Source organism: Apus apus, chromosome 16 (assembly GCF_020740795.1).
Source record: "Apus apus isolate bApuApu2 chromosome 16, bApuApu2.pri.cur, whole genome shotgun sequence".
NCBI classification, from domain to species: Eukaryota; Metazoa; Chordata; class Aves; order Apodiformes; family Apodidae; genus Apus; species Apus apus.
The window spans coordinates 1,652,325-1,666,679 of record NC_067297.1 but is presented as its reverse complement, the minus strand read 5'-3'; the positions used below and the strand labels follow the sequence as shown (position 1 = coordinate 1,666,679).

General features: G+C 51.8%; 2 protein-coding genes across 8 annotated transcripts in view; one reads left to right on the top strand and one right to left on the bottom strand.

Moving 5' to 3' along the window:
• Positions 1-33: 33 nt before the first annotated feature.
• Positions 34-2,052, top strand: LOC127391354 (cytochrome b-c1 complex subunit 9). The gene is made up of 2 exons (XM_051634031.1): positions 34-206; positions 1,786-2,052. The coding sequence occupies exons 1-2, from the start codon at positions 45-47 to the stop codon at positions 1,831-1,833; spliced, it is 210 nt and encodes a 69-aa protein (XP_051489991.1). The 5' UTR covers positions 34-44; the 3' UTR covers positions 1,834-2,052.
• Positions 2,053-4,326: 2,274 nt separating this feature from the next.
• ASCC2 (activating signal cointegrator 1 complex subunit 2) overlaps positions 4,327-14,355 on the bottom strand; it is a 29,911-nt gene continuing 19,882 nt past the window's right edge. For all 7 annotated transcript variants that reach the window (XM_051633978.1, XM_051633981.1, XM_051633976.1 and 4 more), the window contains 5 exons: positions 13,237-13,356; positions 9,255-9,476; positions 6,773-6,875; positions 6,146-6,222; positions 4,327-5,100 (listed from right to left, as the gene is read on the bottom strand). In XM_051633978.1, the coding sequence (XP_051489938.1) occupies positions 4,932-5,100; positions 6,146-6,222; positions 6,773-6,875; positions 9,255-9,476; positions 13,237-13,356 (691 nt within the window). In that variant the 3' untranslated portion in view covers positions 4,327-4,931. The remainder of the gene's footprint in view (positions 5,101-6,145; positions 6,223-6,772; positions 6,876-9,254; positions 9,477-13,236; positions 13,357-14,355) is intronic.

The window sequence follows — 14,355 nt, the reverse complement described above, 5'->3', positions numbered from 1 at the left end:
CGCGGGGGCTTCTGGGGGATGTAGGCGCCGTCCCCCCGCGGCGCATGCGCAGAGCGCAGGGCAAGATGGCGCTGCTGCGGCAGGCCTACAGCGCCCTGTTCCGCCGCACCTCCACCTTCGCCCTCACCGTCGTGCTGGGCGCCGTCGTCTTCGAGCGCGCCTTCGACCAGGGAGCCGACGCGATCTTCGAGCACCTCAACGAAGGGGTAAGGAGAAGGAGGTAGCCCGGCGCCGGCAGGGCCCCCGCCGGGGTGAGGTGTGAAGGTCAGGTAGGCCCCGCTTGGGTCAGGCCCCAGGGCCTGCGCTTCGGGTGGTCGCCGGTTCCCCGGGCCTCAGGCTTGGCCTCTCGGCTGAATTGCACCCCTCGGTTTAGCCCAGGAAGTCCCGAGGGTTGAGGCTGCCGTCTGTGGAGGCTTTCATGGTGTCGTGGCCAGTCAGGGTGGTTGCCCAGGGAAGCTGTGGCTGCCCCATCCCTGGCAGTGTTGAAGGGCAGGTTGGATGGGGCTTGGAGCAGCCTGGGCTGGTGGGAGGTGTCCCTGCCCATGCAGGGGGTGGATCTAGATGATCTTTAAGGCCCCTTCCCACCCAAACCAGTCTGGGATTCTGTGATTCTCTGGCTGCGCTGGGGAAAGAGGTATCAGAGTGGGATGCAGGAAGGTGGACTTGAATGGAATCGAATCGTGCTGTGTATTCTGTAGCCCTCTGCCTTCCAGAGATTGCCCTCAGAGGGAGTGGGTACCAGCTGGTGAACCTGCAGCACTGTTGAGTTTGTAGCTGGGACATGCAGAGCTGCACAGGACAGCAGGGCCTGCTGGCCAGGCTGGGACTGCTGGATGAGATGGGTCAACTTGTCCTTGTATTTCAGGGCAGAGCTGTAGTGGGATAAGAACTGCCTGGTGCTGAGTCACGTGGACAGGATATAACAGTGAGCTGGGCAGGGTGAGGTGATGCAATGCCTGCCCTAAGGCTGTCATCATACAAGTGTTTGGGTTGGAAAAGATCTTTCAGATCATCCAAGTGCAGCCATTAACCCAGCACCACCAAGCCCACCACTCACCCCTGTCCCTCAGCACCACATCTACATGGCTTTGAAATCCCTCCAGGGATGGGGACTCCACCCCTGCCCTGGGCAGTCTGATCCTCCCCTGGCACAGCTTGAGGACAATTCCTCTTGTCCCATCTCTTGTTCCTTGAGCAGCCATCTTGCACCAAGCCCCCCGTTTGTTGCAGATGCCCTCCTGCAGCACAGTGTCCTTGTGCCTCTCCTGCAGCACTGATGTGCCTCAGGTCTCTGGGAGCACCCAGGATGGCCAGGTCTCCCTCCTGCCTCTGATGCTGGGAAGAGCTGCCCTGTGCCTTCCCTGATGGTGCCACAGCTGCTGTTTGGCCTCCTGAACCAGGTCATGAACCAGCAGGAACCTGATCCCACAGGGACAGCTTCACCCCCAGGGCTGAGAGAGCTGAGGAGACACAGAAAGAGCAAGACCAGGGTTCCTGGCCCCTCCTTTTTAGCAACACTCATTTGCTAAAAGCTGACAGAAATTGACATCCAAACTTCAGCTTTGCACTGGTAGCATTGATTCCCTGGGTGCTGCTGTTCTCTCAGGCAGGGTTAGAAAATGAAATTATTGAGGAAGTTAATGATTTTTCTTTAAATCTAAAGCATTGTCTGCACCAAAGAGCAAAGCCCTGAAGGTGCCAGCAGATTCCAGTGCCCAGAACAGGAATCTTTCCAGAGATGACCATTTATGGTTTGGTTTTTGTTTTGCTTTGTTTTACCTACAGAAACTGTGGAAACACATCAAGCACAAGTATGAGGGCAGTAAAGACTGAAATGTTCAGCAGCAGGATCCATCCTGGGGTGGCACAAGACCCTGCAGAGAAGGATTCAGCCTCCTGGACCTGGTTGTGTGGAAATGGGAATGGATTCCTGATGGAACAACTCCGAGCCAGATTATATCAGCCACCTCCTGATATGATGTGAACCAAGATGGACTCAGGGAGTTCTGCTGCTGTACTCACTGTGTTCAAATAAAACCTTCTTGTTCTGTGTCTCATGTGTTCACCTGATTGATCCTTTGGCTTTCCTGCTACTTCTCCTTCCCTAGGGATGGGGCTTGCTGCAGTACAACCCTCCACCTCAGCTTCAGGACACTGTAAGAAATCACCACGTCCTGAAAATGGTTTGAAAATGGCTTGAAAGGGTTTGCAGAGCTGAGGTTTGGTGGTGCCACCCTTGGCTTCTTCCTGAGAAGCTGAACAGGGGGAAGGAGCCTCTCTCTGCTTTCTTCTAGCCTTGTTCACAGGGACGTGATTGAAAATCGTGCTCCTTCATGTGCTGTTCAGTGAATCATTTACACCTTTGGTGCAGGCCTGGGCTGGTTCCTGGCCTGCCCCCTGGCCTGCCCCCCGTACCTTCACCAGGGCCTTCAGGTGTGGTGTGTGCCCCAGGGCAGGTGTGCAGCTCAGCCTGTCCAAAGCCTACTCCCATGGGATCTTTCCTGGCAGTTCCTGCCCCTTCTGGCTCCAGATGGCTTGAGGGACAGAACCAGTGTGGCAGCTACAAGGCTGGTCAGAAGGAGAAAGGAGAGGAGGCACTTGGCTCTGCCTGGAGCCTTCACCCTCTGGCTGGAGTGCAGCTCCAGCAGCTGAGGGGAAGGAGGAATTCTCAGCTGCTTCCCTGGGGGATCCACCCTGTGGCTCTGGTGCCATTTCAGGCCAATCTTTCTTCTCAGGGAAGGGCAACTCAAGCTGTTTGGGATAATGAGTCAGTTAATGACTCTGGGCTCTTGGGAGGATCTGCCTGAGTGACTCCTGCTCTTCCCACTTTCCCAGCCCCAGCTCTCCCTCTTCACTGGATTTTCACTAACAAGGAGGATGAGGCAGAGCAAATTAGAGCCAGTGCTTAATGAAAGCAGCTTTATTGGGTTTGCAAATAGGTGTCAGGAGTAAAACATTTCCTCAAAGAACACAAGGAGGACTTGAAAAACCAATGTGCTTGTGGGGTTTTCTGAGCAAAAAAACAACTGCAGCTTCCACAGTCCCAGCTGTGCTTTTCCAGAGAAGTTTCAGGGAAAGGTTTAAGCTTTCTTGGGATCATCTTGGACTGTTCTGGCTGCAGGGTGTGACAGGGTCACACCACGCTGAGCAGCTGAGAGAGATTTGCAGCTTCTTAGAAGCAAGAACTAAAGATTATGAGGAGACACCACATGGTAGTGGCCTGACTGAGAGGAAATGATGCTCCCAAGTCCTGAGAGCAGGAGCTGCAGAAGAGCAGAGGGAGTTGTCCTGGCAGGTAATTTCCCATGACAGTGGATTTGGGGAAGGTGGGAAGTGTCATTCCCTTTTCCTCTGCTGCAGCATGAGGGGGTTTGGGCAGCAGCAAAACCTTGTCCTCAGAGGACTTGGGACTTCATCTCATTGGCATAATGGTGGTGACCATCTCCTGGTGCTGGGCAGCAGCATTCCCAGCCCCTGATCCCCACCCCTGCATCAAGCCAGGCAGCAGGGACATGCCCACAGAGCTCATTGCCCCCGTGCTCCATCTGCAGCATTCCAAGGGGGATGGCAGCTCCAGGGTTGCCCTGCACAGGAGCTCCAACACTCCACAGCTCATTGTCACCACATGCAGGTGACAACCACAGGCAGCACTGGACAGCAGAGTGGGGTGGTGGGGAGGTGGCACTCGGAGCAGACGAACCAAGCAAAGTCTAATGGTGTGGCCCAAAGTTTGTCTCCATGCTGGGGTTCAGCATTCCCAAAAACCTGCTGATGTTTGGTGACAACAGGACTGGAACAGGTTTATCACCAGCTCCTGGCAGATGCCCCAGGCTGACCCAGGCACTGCAGCAACCACTGCCAGGGCTCCGAGCACCTCACAACCAGGTTACAAAATAAACTCTGATTTGCATGTCTCTCTCCCAAGGGAACAACTCCCGACCAGAGGGTAGCCCTCAGGAGAAGCCCTTGCAGCAGCTACAAACTGCTGCTGTCAGCTCCCAGCCTTCCCACCAGCAAACGTGAGCATCAGGGCAGTTCTGCTCCCCAGAGTGTGTCAAGTGGCTACTGAGGTGGCACCTCCCCAGGGACTCTGACCCTGCTGCCTTCATCTCTGGTTTCCACACTGCTGTCACTGCTGTCACCTTGCTCAGGACACCTCCATCCTCATTTCCAACCACCTTCAGTCTCAGTGGCTGGATCTCATTACACTAAACCAACACAAACCAGCAACTGAATTTAACTGCCTGCAGATAGAGCACGTTGAAAGGTTTGTTGAGGTTCCTCCGAGTTAAAAGATCAATATGGTTTGTAAGAGCCTCGACAAGATTGAAGTAGAAGATGGAAATAATTTATTTGCAGGTTGTTGTCACACGCCTCACTCAAGGGACAGAAATTGATGAGAAGGTTTTATCCACCTGAACTCCTGTATGTCAGTTGGCAATGGGAATAGCTTCAGTGTTTTCTTCTGAACCTTGGAGTTGTACTTCAGGAGAAGGCATGTCAGTGGAGCAGGAAGCTGTGAGGGCTGTTCCAGGGAAGCTCTGCTCTCCCAGCTGCCTGCTGTGTGGCCTGGAAATCTGCCCGAGATGGGGAGAGGGCCCCAGGAGCCAGTATGAAAATAAAGCTCTCAGAATTATAAATAGTACAAAAAGGAAAGGCCTGGTGGGTGCAGCCTGTCCCCTGCCTGGAGGTGCAACCCACCATCACACCCAGGTCTCTGCTAAAGGGACAGGGGTCTGCCTGGGGGGGGGCAGCTCCTTCCCACCAGCGGGCAGCCCTCCCACGGGATGCACAACTCCACGTGGGCCGAAGCGCTGGGTGTTGAAGCACGACAGCCAGTCCCTGGAGCAAAGGGAGCCCCCAGGGAAGGGAGCACTGCTGCCTCGGCCCCGGCAGAGGGCTGGGACGATGGAACACCTGGGCTGGGTCCTTCAGGAGGGAATCATGCCCTTGCTGCGCTTGCGCTCGGCCATGGCCCGGCGGTTGTGGTTGGCTCGTGTGCCCTTGTTTGCCTCCTTCTTCCTCCGCTCCTGCGTCGTCTCCCGGTTCTGCCCGTGGCCCTTGGTGTTCCCAACGACGGCCGAGCTGTCGTGCTTGTGCCTGGAGGGCACAGAGAAGGGACATCACAACAAGCCCTCTGCACACTTGGAGGACAAAACAGACCGAGAACCAAGTGGGTGTGAGGAGCCCAGGCCTTGAGCCCCAGCTCTGCTGGGCTTCTGCACCCGCTGGGATCAGCGGTACCACACATGGAGCCTGCAGCTACAGCCAGCCATGGAACTGTCCTCAATCAGAGTCCCAGACTAGTTTGGGTTGGAAGGGACCTTAAAGATCATCCAGTCCCACCCCCTGCATGGGCAGGGACACCTCCCACCAGCCCAGGTTGCTCCAAGCCCCATCCAACCTGCCCTTCAACACTGCCAGGGATGGGGCAGCCACAGCTTCCCTGGGCAACCTGGGCCAGGCTCTCACCACCCTCACAGCAAAGAATTTCTTCCTCATGTCTAATTTCAATCTCCCCTCTTCCAGTTTCAATCCATTCCCCCTGCTCCCATCTCTGGACTTTCTCCAACTGCTCCATGTCCTTCTTGTGTTGGGGGCTCCAGAACTGGCCCCAGCCCTGCAGGGGGTCTCAGCAGAGCAGAGCAGAGGGGACAATCCCCTCCCTGGCCCTGCTGGTCCCACTGCTGGGGATGCAGCCCAGGACACGGGTGGTTTCTGGGCTCCTGTTGAGCTTCTCCTCACCCAGCACCCCCAAGTCCTTCTCCCCAGGGCTGCTCTCCACTCATTCTCCACCCAGCCTGTGCTTGTGCTTGGGACTGCCCCGACGCATGTGCAGGACCTTGCACTTGGCCTGGTTGAACTTCCTCCTGAAATCCCAGTGGGAGCTGTTCAAGCTCTGGGAAGCTGTGCATTCCAAGATCCTACCTTGCCCAGGGTTCTGCTCCTTGGGATAGAGGGACCTGCCCGCCCACCGGATGGGACAGCGCAACCAGCAGCCAAGTAACAGTCAGGTGAGGAAGTTCCCACCCTGGTGGCACTGACCCTGGCTACAGGAATGTGCAGGAACAGGTCCATCCTCAGCAATTCCAGCCTGCTGACCACAGAGCTGTGGCTGCACCCCAAGAGGCAGGTGGTTACTCACCCCCTCCTCGCCAGCAGGGCCTGTCTCCGGGCTTCGGCTCTTTCCCGCAGCACAGCCGGGTCCTGCACAAAGTGGTCCTACCATGGGAAGGAAGGAAAGGGGTCAGCAAGCTCCTCAGCATCACACCAAGGGCTGGAGCAGGAGGTGGGGTCCTGTTGGCCCATGGAACAGAGTCAATTCATTGCTCATGATGTCCCCTGGCTGAGCCAGCAGGGCAGGTGGCAGGGACTCCAGACACAAAACCTGAGACTTCCCACCCCCACCTCTGCCAGCAGCACCATCAGCATCACTATTTCCAGTATATCCCTGACAACAGAGCCTGAGTGACCCTCCAAGTGTTCTGCTGGCATCACCTGTCTATGGAATAAAGGAGATGAAACCTCTCCATGGAGTAGGTGCCACTGCTGCAGTCCAGCCAGCCTGGGAAGCAGCAGACAGCTGCACTCGGGGGACATTTCACAGTCCAGCAGCTCACAGAAGTGGCCACTCTGAAAGGCAGCTCAGGCTCCTGCTGCTGGTCAAAGATTCACTCAGCAAGAGGAAATCTGCTCCACATCACTCTGGGGCTGAAGAAGCTAAGACACACAGTAAATCTTAATGCAACTCCACCCACAAACTAAATGTTACCTTGGTTCTTTCCTTTTCAGCTTCCTCCTCCTCCTCCTCCTCTTCATCCTCTTCCTCTTCCTCCTGCCCTTTAGGTCTCAAGACCTGAGGGATTGTGAATGGCCTGAGAATTAAGACAGAAACAGTCAGCAAAGGCAGTATAGTCACAAGCATTTCATTGACCAGAACATCCTTTTTGGCTTTCAAAAATGAGGATCTACCAACCTAATGGACTTGCTTCTTTCTCTGAATTTAAAAAAAAAAGACAAGACTCAGTAGCTAATGACCCATTTACTGTGGGCAATTAACAAACACATGTTCTTCCCTGAGGAATGTTCACTCTGAAGTTGTTACTGAAAATAATAATAGTTTAAAAAAGGAGCAGGTCAGGAAAAACCTGAAACCTCACAGGGAAATTCTTCAAGGAAACAATTGTTTCCTCTGGGAGAAGGGGATCCAGGCACAGCCAGGAGGCTTCAGTGAGGACACTTTGCTTCAGCTCAGCAGGCAAGGAGCAGCTGCTGTACAAAGACAAACCCTTGAACCTCAGGCTCAAACCCAGGCAGAAACAGGACTGCTCAGAAGTGCTGAGCTCTCCAAGTGCTGGAACTGCTCAGCTGCTTTCCATGGAGCTCCAGTTTCATTGCTGTGCCCCAGTTTCATGCAGAGGGAAATACCCAGAGAAATCCATCAAGCTTTATGAATCACCCTGAACACACAGACAGCAAAGAGCCTGGGGGGGTGGAGGCAGAATTTACTTCATGCCCTTTCAAGCTCTTCTTTAATATATAGATGTGTGAGAGTGTTTCAGTTCCATTGGAATTCAGATCCACCATTCTGCTGTCAAAGGAATAAATGCACAGCCAGAAAAGCTTTTGTTAGTGCAGACCCACAGATCTACTTTTCAGCAGTAACATCCAATAATTGTTCCACTGCCTCTCCAGGGGCAGAGAGCACTGAGCTCCTGAAGCAGGGGGAAGGCCCCAAGTGCCACCCTGTGCTAGGGAAACCACAGAAAGGATTTCAATGGAAACCTCACCCCATTTTAGGAGGGGAATAAAAAAAACAAAAGCCAAAGGGACAAAGGAACCCCAAAGCTGGGTTTGGGTTTGAGGTTAGAAATGGTGACATCTTCATAATGCACCAGAATTTAAAAGGCCACTTTGAGAAATGTTAAACCAGCTTGTAAAAAATGTTTTCCATCTCTAGCTCTTATTTCTCAATTAAATATTCTACAACCTCATCCCAAACTAACCCTTTGCTTCCCAAAAAGCAAGTTGTCTCCAGCTGCTGGTCAGTGGGGAGAGGGCTGTGGTTCCTCAAGGAGTGAGCTGCAGGTGTCAGCACTCTTGAGATGGCAGGTTTTGAAGGCCAGGAAAATCCTGGTTGTGCACTTTGGCAAAATCTGAAGTTTTCCTTTGCTAACCAGCCATTTAAACGTTGCCCAGCTACACTCAAACCTGGTTATCCAAGCCAGCCCATGTTCCCCCACTGCAGGACAGCTTTCTGTGAGCAGAAGCACTGCTGAGTGCAATGGCCAGTGCCCCTCTTAGATAAGTTGAGGCAATGGCCAGTCCTGCAGGCACAAGAAACCTGCAAACCTGGTGCACAACAACACTCCCAACCAACAGGAGAAGAGTGACCCTAACCCCTCTCCTTGCAAGCTACAGAGAAAGCAGTAGCAGAAAAAGGGGTAGTTTGAAGCCTTGAGAAGGCTCCAGGGAGACTTCATAATGGTCTTCCAGTGCCTGAAGGGGCTCCAGGGAAGCTGGGGAGGCACTTGTGACAAGGGCAGGGAGTGAGAGGACAAGGGGGAGTGGCTTTAAACTGAAAGAGGGGAGATTTAGGTTAGACATGAGGAGGAAATTCTTTGCTGTGAGGGTGGTGAGACCCTGGCCCAGGTTGCCCAGGGAAGCTGTGGCTGCCCCATCCCTGGCAGTGTTGAAGGGCAGGTTGGATGGGGCTTGGAGCAGCCTGGGCTGGTGGGAGGTGTCCCTGCCCATGCAGGGGGGTTGAAGCTGGACAAGCTTTAAGATCATGGTTGGAAAAGACCTTCATGATCACCAAGCCCAAGCATTCACCCAGGGGGGGAAAAAAAACCAACCAAACAAACAAAAAAAAACCCAACCCCCAAACAAACTAACCACAGCACAAAAATGTAACCTCACACCCCACAAAACCAACAACACACAACCCACAGAAAAACCCTCATGCCCACTAGAACATGCCCTGAAGTGCCATGTCTACTCATTTCTATAAGACCTCCAGGGATGGTGACTCCACCACCTCCCATGGCAGTTCCAGGCCTGATCACTCTTCAAGTACAGAAATTCTTCCTAATATCTACTCCCTCCCAACCCAATCCATTCTGTGACTCTATGTTTCTATGATTCTATGCACACCCCTCAGTGAGAACCAGCCCAGCCCCCAGATGGGCTCACACAGACCTGCCCAGACAGCTCCAGGTACCCATTCCCACCAACCCCATTCACTGAGCACCCACCTCCGGCTGATCAGCTCATCATCTGAGTCAGCATCGTTGGCCCCCACTTGGTTTCCATCATAAGTGTCATCATACTCATCCTCATAGTCCCCATAGAGCTGCTCCTGCCCTGGCTGCAGGAGGGTCTCCTCCACCACCAGGCTGTACTGCTGGTACCTCTCCTTCTGCTCTGCCACCAGGCGCTTGTCGTTCAGCAGACTCCTGGTCGTGTCCTTCTCCCTCCTGCTCTCCACAGCATGGAAACAAGAGAGGCAGACACAGGCAGTGTCAAAATCTTCTCTACAAGTAACTTTTTTCAACCTCTTTTTAGCAAGCAGAAGCTGAAGCAGCAACAGAAGGCCCATCTCACGCTCTGGGAGCTCTACCTAAGCCTGCCTGTCTCACCTCTGATTTCTAACAGGGCTGCTTGTCTGGCTACTAAAAACAGCCACTCCTGGCTTGGAACAAAATCATTCTCAAACAGAAGCCCAGCAAGATCACACAGTAGGTAAGAACAGGAATTGGAGACCACCACCGCCATTTGAGACAGAAAGGAAGCTTTTCCAGGAGGCCAAATGCAATTATAGTCATGCTGAAAGTTGGCCAAGATCCAGAGAACAGCAGCAGCCCCATGGACGGGGACTGGCAAGATGCAGGTCTGGCCCCAGGGTGGCTCTGCAAGGCCCAGGGTGCCCTCTAACTCCAGGCTGCAGGATCATCTCCCTGTGGCAGCACCTCATGGAGCAGGGCTGCAGCACAGAAACTGAGCATGGACAGGGGAGCTCCCACAGGCCAGAACCTCAGCTTGCCCACGTGAGATGAAAGACATGAAAGCAGATGGAAAGAGCCAAAAAAATCACCAGTGTGGCAAGTAAGGATTAGAATAAGCACAAATCAGAATGAAATGTTCCAATACTTAAAGGGTGGGTACCAAGAAGATGAAGACTCTCTATTTACAAAGAGTCATATGGAAAAGACAAGGGGTCATGGGCACAAGTTGCTCCTGGAGAGATTCCCATTGGACACAAGAGGGACATTTTTCCCCATGAGGACAGTCCAACATTGGAATAGTCTCCCAAGGGAAGTGGTGGATTCCTCCACACTGGACAATTTTAAGTCTCAGCTTGACAGGGTGCTGAGCCACCTCATATAAACTGGAGTAGCACCTAGAAAGGTTGGACCAGGTGATGCTTGAAGTCCCTTCCAACCTGGTATTCTAAGTTCTTAAAAAAATAACAAAGCAGAGCATCCTGGTGATTCTGATCCAACCTAGCTCTCAGCACTGCACGTACAATTCAAAGAAAAAAGTTTAGGAGGCAAGTAAACCCTAGTCATTGTAAGGAAGGGAAGTCCACTAAGTAGAACTTTGACAGAGGTATGAAAAAGCAGCCACTGAGATGCTGTATCTCAAGCTGCACAAGCATAAAGTCCTTGGAGTCTCCTTCTTCAGACCAGCCAAGTACATCCTTAGAGCAAGTGATTCCACTGCCAAGTATTCACAGGACAACTTGCAGCCCTTGAAGTCCAGGAGGAACATGCATCAGTGATCTGTCTGGCATCTGGAGATTATCAGAGGAAGGACCCAGCTAAGACAAACTGTCAGTGCCTTAAGAATACAGAGACTTACATGACATACTAGCAAGTGAGTGGAGAAGTGATCTAAGCAGCCTGGTCTTCATTAAGGATCTCAAACCAAAGTAACATGACAGACAGATGTGGTTGCCCTCTCTGGTGTGACTCAGTGTTGGGACATGCTGCATTTAGCTGCAAAATGCCCTCCAAAGCCTGTGTTTAGTCTGCACATGTCCAGGCTGGGACAGCATCTTCTGTTGGTGTTCAGCAGGACACTGAAGGATTTGGTAATTGTTTCCTGTTGAGCTGGTCTGATGACTGCAGAAGAGCTGCCATGAAGTGTTTCAGGCACCCATTCCAGGAAAACAATGGGACAGCTCCTCTAGTCCCATGGTGTTCAGGGTATGCTCTGACTTCCAAGAGACAGATTCAGCCAGTAACTATGGCTGGACAGGCAGGGACAGGAAGATCACTTCTCAGGATCAGCAAAGCATCAGGTCTACACTAGGATGTTCATCTCCTCGTGCTTGTTTCTCTCCTCACCCTGGTGTGTCTTTCTCCTTCACACCAACAGTCCCTGCCCCAGCCTGCCTACACTTACCCCTGTAGCAGCTGGAGCACTGGGACCCAACCTGTGCTGGCACTATTGCCACATCATGCTTAGAAGACTCTAGACACAAGCAGAATTTGGTGAGCAGAAGATTTTAAGAGAAAGAAAAAAAAAATAGGTATTGATACAATTTTAATCCAAAGCAGGTCTCAAACTGGGCCAGCAGGACCCTGCTACCCAGACACTTGGGTAAAGCATCAGGGTTCTTGCTTGTGGAACAAGGACTGCCAAGGAAGCTGCACTTTTGGAGCTGAAAGGACACACTCTTCATAGCTATGGACTCTGAGTGTTAGACCCTAGAGAGCAAGGTTCTTTATCCTTTAATTGATTCAGCCATGGCTAACTTGGGGCATAGAGCTGATCCCAGCCAGCTACCTCCAGGTTTTTAAAAACCATTCAAAACACAGTATGTCTGGAGTCCTGCAGAGTGTTCTCAGTCTAAGAAGAACTGTTTTGAACTGAAGACATAGCCTGAGGGAGGCCAAGAGACACCAGGAACAGCAGCAGGAAGAGGATAATCCCACAGGGTCACGGAACAACCCAGCAGAAGGAATGCAGTGTTCCCCAGGAGGGATGTCACCACTGGAGAGCAGGCACAACCTCCCTGGCAGCAGCTGGAGGGCAATGCCACGGGAGCAGGTCCCACAGCCCAGCTCAGACATGACTGAGCTTCCAGAGCTCTGCAAGTGATCTGCAGAGGGAGCTCCCAGCAGGTTTATTCCCTGCACTGAACTCCTGTGCTCCCTGGTCTTGTCCAGCCACTGCAGCAGCCACCCTCACGTGTGCAGAAACGTGGGGAGGAGGGAGATAACCAAGCACCCCTGTGCACAAGGCTCCTGCTGACAAGGTGCCTGCCTGCACACTGGGCAAGGCAACATGAGGAGGAGGAAGGAGACACACTGTGCCTGGGAATTCTTGGCCATGGACACTTCAAAAGTAATTGTCTTGTCCAGGGAGAAATTGTTTTCCTGCCTAGCTGAGGCAATATAAGCACTGCAGGACTGCTGGGAAGGTGTTTGACTGGACTTTGGGACAACAGTGGTTTTCTCCTGAGAGTATGATGAACTTTTGCAACCAAAACCTTAACTGGGAGCTCCCAGGGTCACGTGGCTCCAGCCAGACTTCTATTTGTGTTGTGTAAATGCACACCAACTTAAAAATCAGACTTGGCTGGTTATAGAAACTGTATAAAAAGAATCTGAAACAAATCAACCATCCCAGAGATCCAGCTGACACCCATGGGAACCAGCAGGACAATGCCCTAACACGGATCTGCATGGAGTGTGGCACAGCACAACACACCAAACTGGGCAGAAAGCAAAGGAAATGCCCTTGTGCTGGGAGCTCAGAGCAGCAGGAACAACAAAAGCAGCCTAAGCCAGTGAGCATTATCAGATTTTGAAGTAGATGGATATTGAAGCTCCACTTGGATCTAATCCAAATGTCTATTTACTCTCATTTCTGAGTCCCAATCCCAGGCTCACAGAGATGGCTGCTCTTCAAGGTTTGTTGTGCTGTACAAGTTTAATGTTAAGACCAAGAAGCAAGAGCCTGACATAGCAAATGAGCCTGGCAGAGCAAACTCCAGCAGCATAGAGAGGAAAGCCAATTAGGAAAAACACTACCTGAAACCAAGCCCCTAGTAATATTTCATTTTACTCTCCCAGAGAAACAGAAGAAGCAGGTGGGAAACATTCCTGATAAGCCTCACCACCTGCCAACAAACTCCTCTGGGAGCTTTGTACAGGAAAGAAATGTGCAGGTTCACAGGTATTTATTCCTCCTGACAGCCAGGGTTAATCAAGGGAGCACAACACTCACCGCTTGCCTTTCTGGATCCGGGAAACATCCACGGAATCCCTGCTGAAAACATCAAACTCATCATTCTGGAAAACATTGTAGCGAGAAGTGACCAGAGGGGTAGGGTCTGGTTTCAGCTGTCTGTGAAAAAAGAAACAGAGAGGAAAAACAGAGGTGAAGTGAAGAAGTCCTCTCCTTCATGAGACCTGGATTTATTCATTGACAGCCTCCCAGTCACCCAGGGCTTGCCAGGATCCCCTCATGGTGCTGCCTGGGTCATGGACTGTTATTTCACCATTTCACAGCTGGGCTATGGTGTGTGCACAACCACTACTGGTTCTAAGATAAAAGGCCCAGGTTTTGAGGCTTATCTTTGTGGGGAAACCAAAGCAACTCACAGAAAGCAAAAAAACCCCTCTTCTGTTCATTTACAGGAGTGTGGAATATTCAACAGACTGTCTGGTCTCAAAACAGTGACTCAGTAAAGCCAAACACTAAGTATGATGAATTACATGCTGGAAACAATTCCAATAATTTGTTGTTGTTGATTTCAGGGTATTTATCTCCCTCTGGTTCCTTCTTAATTCCTTCTCAGGGTTCCAGGTTTACATTTGTTCAACTTCTAAGTCCAAAGACTTACTTTTACACTCGTTCTGTTGGTGCAGTGAGCTCAGCTGGGCACCTGCACGTGCTGCTGTGCTCACTTCTGAACCCAGCAGTGACCAAAACTCTACATTTGCTGTTGAACTGACAGTCTTCTTTCAAGATGCAGCAAAAGACAGGGAAAAAAAGAATCTAGCCCTATCTTCTGTAACTGCTGGCTTTGCAGGAAATAAAACAACCCCTCCACAGCCCACCCCATATCATTTGTGCCAAAGTCAGCAGATCTGATGATGAGAACATGAAGATTGTTGCAAAACTAAGATTTTTTTACATCATTTTTCTGATAAAGATGCTTTCCTTCTTTAACACAAGGAGACAGTCTGCCCATTCCTCCATGAAATGTGAACAAATAGCTCACTCACATCCTGACACTCGGTCAGAAACTGCTGGTACAGCACAAACACACACTGGCAGCTGCAGACAAACTAAAACAACTCAGTTCCACTGCCAGCTATAAACCCTGCACCCGTGTACAAC